At 38.8% G+C, this 9,057-nt stretch overlaps 1 protein-coding gene across 1 annotated transcript; it reads left to right on the top strand.

Moving 5' to 3' along the window:
• The first annotated feature begins 218 nt into the window (after positions 1–218).
• Positions 219–8,038, top strand: hrh3 (histamine receptor H3). The gene is made up of 3 exons (XM_028809659.2): positions 219–815; positions 6,133–6,299; positions 7,090–8,038. The coding sequence occupies exons 1-3, from the start codon at positions 497–499 to the stop codon at positions 7,972–7,974; spliced, it is 1,371 nt and encodes a 456-aa protein (XP_028665492.2). The 5' UTR covers positions 219–496; the 3' UTR covers positions 7,975–8,038.
• The last annotated feature ends 1,019 nt before the right edge of the window (positions 8,039–9,057 follow it).

Here is a 9,057-nt window from a genome sequence, read left to right as displayed (position 1 = left end):
CCATTTCAAAGCCTCGTAGTTCTGTGATGAACTTTATCAACGCGGAGCCAGGACGACGAAAAGATGTTTTGAAGTGCACTACTTAACGATAAACACGACATTTAGTGCTGTGCTAGGCACATCATTAACAACACGCTTTTTAGGCTAAAGTAGCCTAAGGCTGTAACCTGTCCATAAATGCAACTTTGAAGGAGGGGCGGACATACCGATGAAAAAGCGACGCCCCACACGCGAGTGCTCGTGAGCGGCGTTGCGAGGGAACTGCTTTAGGCGGGAACGCGCAGCGCATCCCTTCCAAGCACCAAGCGCGCGCTTCACCGCGCTTATAAAAACCCGGCGCTCTTGTCTCCGACTCAGCCCCGCCCCCAGTTCTCACCTTGACTCGTGGTTCCGTCAGTGAAAAGGCGATGTTTTAAGTCGCAGAGCAGGCGAAAGAGACTTAAAGGGAGCAGAAGAAAGACATGATACTTACAATTGGAAGGCGGAGAAGTTTTAAATGGAAAGAGAATTTTCTTCAAAGAGGAACATCATGACATCCCCGAATCCCAGCGACACAGAGTCTGAAGTTTGGCCGCTGAACACTTCGTCTTCTCTTGGAAATGCCTCCTCTTTGGACCTGGAGGACAGGCGGGTGTTACATTTCGGCCAGTTCTCTCCATCCGTCGCTGTTTTGTTGGCCGTGCTCATGTCTCTTGTGGTTTTAGCCACTGTGGTCGGAAATGCGTTGGTCATCCTGGCTTTCGTGGTGGATAAAAATCTGAGGACTCAAGGCAATTTCTTTTTCTTAAACTTAGCCATAGCTGACTTTTTAGTAGGTGAGTCCTTTTCTTAGCTGGTACCCGAAGTTAACGAAGACGGATGCCTGTCATTTACTTGTTTGTGTATGCGTGTTGTCTGTCTGTTCAAACAAGAGTGACAAGACAGCCCGTTTTCCTGTTGCCAAGATTAAATATTGTCACCCAACTTTGGCTGTTTTAAAGCAAGGTGATTGGGCGCCTGTATGTCTATAAAAACGTTAAAATCGTTTTCTGAAAGGAGAGGGGTTAAACTGTTTTGATTAATTTAATAAAAAAATAACTTTAAAATTATTATTTACAATTATATTTAGCTAGGCAGTGTGGCGTAGTGATTGAAACCTTAGGTTATGAGTTTACATCCCACTAGTGACACGGTGTGACCAGGAGCAACGCACTTCATCTGCCAGTGCTCCAATTGGAAAACAACAGATATGTAACCAATTGTACCTTAAATAATGTAAGTCGACCTGGATAAAGGCATCAGCCAAATAAGTAAATAATAATGACAACATAAGATCGTGAGCGTAATAAATGAAGATTTTGATTTTTAAAATGTACATTGTTTGAAGGTGTCCACTTTTTTCATTTGGATTTCGAAATAACGGATGTTGTAAAATTCTATGTATTCTTGTAGTGTACCAAAATCGTTGTGTTCTACACCTAGCAGAGTGTTCTTTCAAAAAACGTTAACTTCAACAATAATATCTGTCAATTAACCAAAGCAAATCAAATGAGGCATAAGACGGCAAAAGGACCCGCCAGCACAACAGAAATTCTCACGAATCTTTTTTTTTAATTCACATTTTTCATTTTTAACAATACAATTGAGAAGCGGTGGGTATCAGACACATAGCAAGGAACCAGGCACGGACAGGCATACACATTCATACCAGGCTACCAGCGCACCACATATAAATATCCTATACATTTGGCGCCCCAGTTTTTATCGTTTTCAGCCACGAAGGCTCTCAAGACACGACCTGAGCGCTATTAATACGGAGTTTGAACGTTCTCCCCGTTCTTGGCGGCCTTGTATGAGAGGGTGTGGGTGAAGTGTGACACTTGCAAATGGAAAAGTGTCCCATCAAGCACCGACTTCTCTTGTTGCGGCTACTAATGGGGGAGAATGTGGACGGATCCCTCAGCCGCAATTACTTTAGGTCATTGAAAGTCTTTGCCCGATGTTTAAAGCAGAATAAAGGGCATCATATACTCGCTTTTGTTTAACAAGACGATGTTATATATACCGATACATAAATATATACAGTACCTGTATATTGACAGATATTGTAATCAGTTGTATTAAACAAGAACCATTAATATGAGTAAATCATTTCAAATACAAACGTATTTTAAACAAAAAATAACTGGGAGCCAATTCGTGCGGCATGTTCAGTTCTATGCCCATTCCTTAATCTACCTTCCACTGATGAAGCTGAACGACTCTCTATAGATAGTCAAAGTGGTGTATCATATGTATTTTATGTATCATAATCATCCATCTTCTACCACTCCTTTGAAATGTTTAGCGTAAAGAAATATTGTTTTTTGGGCGCCGAAAAGCCGGGCTTTGCCATTTCCTGCATTACAATGCGAAATTCCAGCTCGTACGCGCACCGATGTTAGCCTTCTCCGCCAAGGAGCGCTCCGTTTGACCGTGCCGTCAGAAAAATATCCCCCACATAGAACTTTTATTATTTTTTGACGTACTTTTAAACAAAGAGCCTAAGAAATTGTGTTGCAGGATACATCCAACCTTGAACTCTATAAATCCAAAGAGAACACGGTGGAAATACGTGATGCTTAAAACGCAGTTAACTGAATGAAGAGCAGCCAGCCTTGCGCATCGACTTTGAATCGAGTGTTTTCTTTCCCCACATTACTTTAAGCACCACTACGAGACGTGCACAGCCGGGGACCTCTTTAGACTTTGGTCAGTGTTCAGGTGTGGACGCTTTTTCAGTAGCTGCCAGGGTTTAATTTGTCATCCAAGGATTTAGAGCTTTATAATCGGTGGTTCTAAATTATAACTTTGATTCAGTTGTCTTCGCAAATGTTTAAAGTTAAATTAAGGTTTCCAGCTTTATTTCATATGAACCTGATACAGCTCTGTATCAATGAAAAAAAAAAAAGACACCCTTGGGTTCAGAAAATGACTGGATGGGTTATTGAATGTTTCAGCAATATTTTTATGATTACAAAATTGCCCATATTAAAAAGGAATTTCATTCACTTAAGATCAACCAGTTCAAATATTTGTGCATTGAATATAAAAACGTGCACATCACAAGGAGTTATTACAATCCTAAACAATTTTCATATGGAAAAAAATTCAGATTTAAAAATCCTTCCATCTAGTCTATAATCCTTATATTCAATTCTTGGTATCAAAAAGCTAAGCAGTAAAAGAGACAAGGCAGGAGAGGATGCCAGTCCATCATAAGCACAGTGATTCACAGGCCAGCACTGATACATGCAAGGCCAGTTGTGAAGCCGTTCATTTATTTAACCTGCATAACGTTGGGATGTACAAAGCACCTGCAGAAAGGCGCAGAGATATGGGGAGAACTGCACAGCCAGTGACTCCGTTTTGATTTGAATTCGAGACTCTGCACCTGAGAGGTAGCAGTGCTACCTACTGGTAAACCATGCCATCCAAACACCAGAACACTGTTGTTCCAGAATCTTCAAAGGAAGAGAGATTTTGGTCCACTATTTGTTGGTCTTGTTTATCTTTAGATATGAGCCTGCGCCCACTGCAGCAGGATCACAGCACTGTAATGGGAAAGATTAGTTCAAAATATAAATTGAAGGATAGTTGGGGCATAAATTCACAGAAACAAAGCCTCGTGTACAGTGCATTCTTCAGACGTAACAGTGTGATACAAGACTTACTTAATCTACATGTTGACTTGTATACTTTACACTAGTCTATATATACAACTAAACAGGCCTACTGTATGTAATCACAAACACGGTGGTTAACTCAAGCTATATTGAAACTTCAAACATTCTTTATCGGCTTTATCAAAATGCTCGAAAATTGTTCTTCAACTGTTTTACGAGCTGCAGGCACTGATGCATTAACACGGGCAGACTGTAGGGAGACTTAGCTGATTTAATTATTTGCTCAGCTGAACGCATTGAAGACTATTTGATTGTCTTTCACAGTTACACATTTTCAAAATGTAAATATACTGTTGAGTTAACAACCTGTAAAAGTTCATGTGCCCAGTTTTCTATTATTCCACTATCTAATGCCAGCAAGATGCTGAACTGGCATAAACAGCTCAAGGTCTTATGGCTGTTACAGACTGCAGCTGCTTGAAAGGGATATGAACCTGTCATTTTTATTTTTAAATATCAAGTCAGCAATTACACATAAAAAAGATCAGCAACTTGTAAGGTAAAAATACCGAATACAGAGAGGTTACATCTTGGGAGTGTGGAAAAGCAAGAGGTGGGTGAAGTATCACAGATCCGCTAACTTGTAGGAACTGCTGCCAACAGCAGACGATCACGTGGCACTTGTCTACTATAGAACCAGCTTAGGTGGCTCAACATGGCGGAGTCACAGCGGACGTCTTAGTAGGCTGCTGGATTGACACCTTCTCTTACGTACACCCTACGCTACTTGTAGGCACCACCATGATATTCTTTACTCACTCCATGACACGGAACTGGATAAGCAGGTACACAGAATGGATGGGCTGTTATTCTTTATTTCACTTTCAAGTAATCAATTTTAAAGGCCCATGTTTCAGGGAACATATTGCTGTGGTATTATTTTTCAGGTCACTTTGAAACAATTCCTAAACTGAAAAGGTCATAAAATTTAAAAGCTTAGCTAACAGCCTAAAGCTTCTACAAAATCCCCAAAATACAAAGGTCCACAAAGAGCTAATCCTGCATTTCTTTGTAAGAAAAGACCATATCATATTTTGATTTAAATGCAACCATTAGATATCTGATTTTTTTTTTTTTAAAGCAGGATATGTAAAGTTTGTTCAGAATCGAAACGAATCATCTTAGTACAGATCATTTCATTACTACCTCACTAATAATTGTCTTTGCTCAAGTGCATATATTCATTTTGCACCCTCAAATGTTTCTTGAAGGGCTTCCCATCTCCACAATATGTCAAAATGGGCTTTGTTCTTGTACAACACTTCCCAAAGTATTTATAGGGGAGGGCAGCTGTGGTCCCCTCTCATCAATTAGCAGTCAGAATGGCCTCTGTAACATGGCATTGGAGTCTCCTAGTCTCTCTCTTCCAGCAGTTAGGCCAATACTCCCGATCTTTGACTGTAATCACTATGGATCCTTCTGTGTCCTCCCAATGTTTAACCAAGGGTCCTTCTCCCTAAAATCAAAGACTTGACCAAACACTCTCCTATTTTGTAAGAATGATCAGAGCAGTGCTTAGCACAAAATTACATTATAAATGGAGTGATGAAATTAGCACTACATACATTGCAGCCTGCAAGGGATATAACTTAAGTGTACCAGACCAGTTCAAAGTGTCCACACACACATACCAGACTGCACTCCACTACCTAATCAGCGGTAGGCTCACTTAACAAAAATGAAAGCACCGTGATGTCACTACACTGATGGATTAAAGGCCAGAAGTCCACATGACCGTCATCATCAAGTTCTTCCATGTGAACCCCGACTACAATGAGATCTGATTGCGAGGTCATTTATGTCAGGTAGAATGCCTAGAGGGGGCTGGGTGGTCTTGTGGCCTCGGAAGCCCAGCAGGTTTTTTTTTTTTTTTTTGCCTCCAGCCGTCTGGAGTTTTTGTTTTTTCTGTCCTGCTTGGCCATCGGACCTTACTTTTATTCTATGTTAATTAGTGTTCCCTAATTCTATTTTCTTATTTGTCTTTTTTCTCTTTCTTCATCATGTAAAGCACTTTGAGCTACATCGTTTTTATGAAAATGTGCTATATAAATAAATGTTGTTGTTGAAAGGAGAAGATTAAAAGAAAAAGTGGTTATGCTTTCCTGCTCCCTTATACAGTACGACACTTACAACCTGTAAATATGCTTATTAACACGAGGCTTCTCACCAGTACAAAGTAAAAATGTAAAACTCTGCTTTATGTGCACGTGAATTAAACTAATTTCCATGCTGAACTGCAAAACCATCAGAGGCCATTTGGGGTGAAGCCTCCTTTAAAGAGATGTTGCAAACTGATGCATTTTACCTGTTTTGCATTTTGTACTCATAAGATTGAATGCTTTAGGTCACCCATGAATAGTCATTACAGAAAGTACCTGAAGTTTATTTTAAATAAATCTGTCCTCAGTGTAAATTATTTTGTCTGTAGGTGGCTTCTGCATACCAGTTTATATCCCCTATGTACTGACTGGGAAATGGATACTTGGAAGAGGGCTTTGTAAACTGTGGCTCGTAGTTGACTATCTGCTGTGCACTGCATCGGTCTTCAACATCGTCCTTATCAGCTTTGACAGGTTCATTTCTGTCACTCGGGCAGTAAGTATTCATGTTTCATTATCTTTTCATCTCGAGAATTTTTCATCTTTATGAATATGTGTACCGCTACTGAACACTAAGGAAAACTCCACACAATCATTTTATACATTGTGAAACTTAAAATTAAGCCGGAAAATATTGTTTGATTTATGAAATATAGTTTCTAGCGGGCTGCACCGTGATTAGTGTTGATGTTTCGATATGCTTTTGGTTGTGACCTTGTCACTCTGGATGGAAAATTTGCACATTGCCTACATTTGATTTTATTCTTTCCTGGTATTCTGGAGTCCTTCGACATCAGAAGGCAGTGCATGCTGGGTTACTTGGCCCCACATAAGCAGGTGTACTGTGGACTTGGTATGTGTATGCATTATGTATGACAGAAGGGACAGGCACCATTTCCCCACAACCCTATAATAGAAACATGCATTCAGGAAAAATGGCTAGGATCATATTGACATTAATGTATATTGTAAGGTAGTAGAGCAGGTACTATTGCTATCCCCTACCTCACTATAAAATGCAGAAGAAAGACACTTAAACAGGAAATGTGGTATTAATATTTATAGTTAACATTAACTTTAGCATTTTCAGCATCTTTGGTATAAAAATCTTAATTATAAATCTTTAAAAGTATCTGCTAAAAAAAGCACAGTATCTTTACTCCATTACATTTACTGGATTTAGAGTGACAGTCGCACCTTCCAATTGATAGACAGATCTTTAAGTGGGCTGTATCAAACTATTTTGTTACCAACAATCTTGAAATGTATGTTATATGTCCCTTTAGGTCAGCAACAGATGTCAGAAAGGAGTGACTAGAAATGCCGTTCTAAAGATGATCTGTGTGTGGCTTGCAGCCTTCCTGCTTTACGGACCTGCAATCATCAGTTGGGAGTACATTGCAGGGAGCAGCATACTGCCAGATGGGGAATGCTATGCAGAGTTCTATTTCAATGGGTATTTCCTTATGACTGCTTCTGCAGTTGAGTTCTTTACTCCATTCATCAGTGTTACATACTTCAATCTTAGCATTTACATCAATATCAGAAAACGCACTCTGATACGGAACAACTGCATGTCATCAGAGATAGGAGACTGTGAAATGGCTTATCAAGGCAAAAGCAAAAACAGGCACATTTTCTTTGTTAAGCCTGCCAAGAGGGACCCTTTGGGGAAGAAAAACCGACCTAACCATTTTGCAACTGCTCGAGTATCTGTTGGGGAGAACAGTGTAAATGAACTAGACTGTCAGTCTTTAGATTTGCCACCTTTAAATATGGATGACATCCCACAGCAACATACCAACTGCTGCTATCCAAATGCCAATCAGTTCTGTGATAGCCAGTGTCGGTCAGAAGTTGATGCAAGCATTGCAAACCGTCACAGGCTTTTGAGAGACAAGAAAGTAGCCAAATCTCTGGCGGTGATTGTATGTGTATTTGGACTTTGCTGGGCCCCCTATACCTTACTAATGATTATAAGAGCCGTCTGTCATGCCCAATGTGTACAGCACTACCTTTATGAGATTTCTTTCTGGTTGCTTTGGTTAAATTCATCAATTAATCCTATTTTGTACCCTTTGTGTCACATTAGTTTCAGAAAAGCTTTCATGAAACTACTCTGCCCAAGGAAAATGAAGATTCAGCCACAGTTTTTTGCACAAAAGTGTTAGCAAATAAGAGTCATTTCACAAACCCTGCCTGCACCCTATTCAAACTTTCCTAAAGAAATAATAATACGAGCGAAGTGCAAAGGAAATGTGATGTTCCACATTTTGGACTGGCTTTATGAAACATTCATAAAAAAACATTACTGGACAACTGTATAGACTATGTTATTGTTTAACATTGTACAGAGAAATAGCACAAGGACTAAGGCATTTTGCAGGTCAAATTCAAGTAAACATTATCAACTAACCAAAAAGGATGGTTTTCCATAAAAATTCCTAATAGGACAGAAAGGTTACATAAACACTGTAATTGGGGTAGGCCACACAGCCTCATATTGTACTCAAATGGAGGAATGCTAGCATCATGTTTGGAATAAAAGCACTATATAAATAAATATTGCTCTCTTATATTTACCATCAGAATATATAAAATAGGATATGAGAGTTCCTTTTCATAAACTGTTTTGAAAAAATTGCTACATAATTTTGCATTTATTAGTAACAACAAAAAGACCTTTCAGAAAAGAATTCATAACCATACACCAGTATGCCGTTTGTTTTCAGAATCTGCAGACATGTTACAGTAAATTTGGCTATTCTTACATAATTAGACATAAAACAAAATGAAGGGCATGCAGATGCTCGCAAACAGTAATTGTGATACATGTTTCACAGTGTGCTCCTTATAAACAATTAAATCTTATTTTTGAACCTGTTCTACTCACCAGTAGTCTAGCAGCACATCAGCCATTAAGGATTTCAAAGAAACTTGAACATCATTTCAGTATTCAATTAATCGATTTCATATATCAAAAATATCAAATATATCAGAGAAATCTTTTAATTCATGCAGAGTCCTAATACTATTGAAGCCTTGTGTCATAGGAAAAGCTTTCAATTGTATATAAATATTCTACAATGTACAGCACATTCCATTTTTAAAACTGGTAAACTGGAGAAATAGATTTTTCATATCTCCTATTCATTTTGTACTGTTTTTAAACAAAGAATAAAAGGGAAGATTTTGAAGGAATTATATTACAAGCTTCTATTTTTGTTTTATACAGTAACAACTGTAAAATTAAC

The sequence above is a fragment of the Erpetoichthys calabaricus genome, chromosome 9 (assembly GCF_900747795.2).
Source record: "Erpetoichthys calabaricus chromosome 9, fErpCal1.3, whole genome shotgun sequence".
Classification (NCBI taxonomy): domain Eukaryota; kingdom Metazoa; phylum Chordata; class Cladistia; order Polypteriformes; family Polypteridae; genus Erpetoichthys; species Erpetoichthys calabaricus.
The sequence above is the reverse complement of the archived record's forward strand: the minus strand, read 5'-3'. Positions and strand labels throughout refer to the sequence as shown.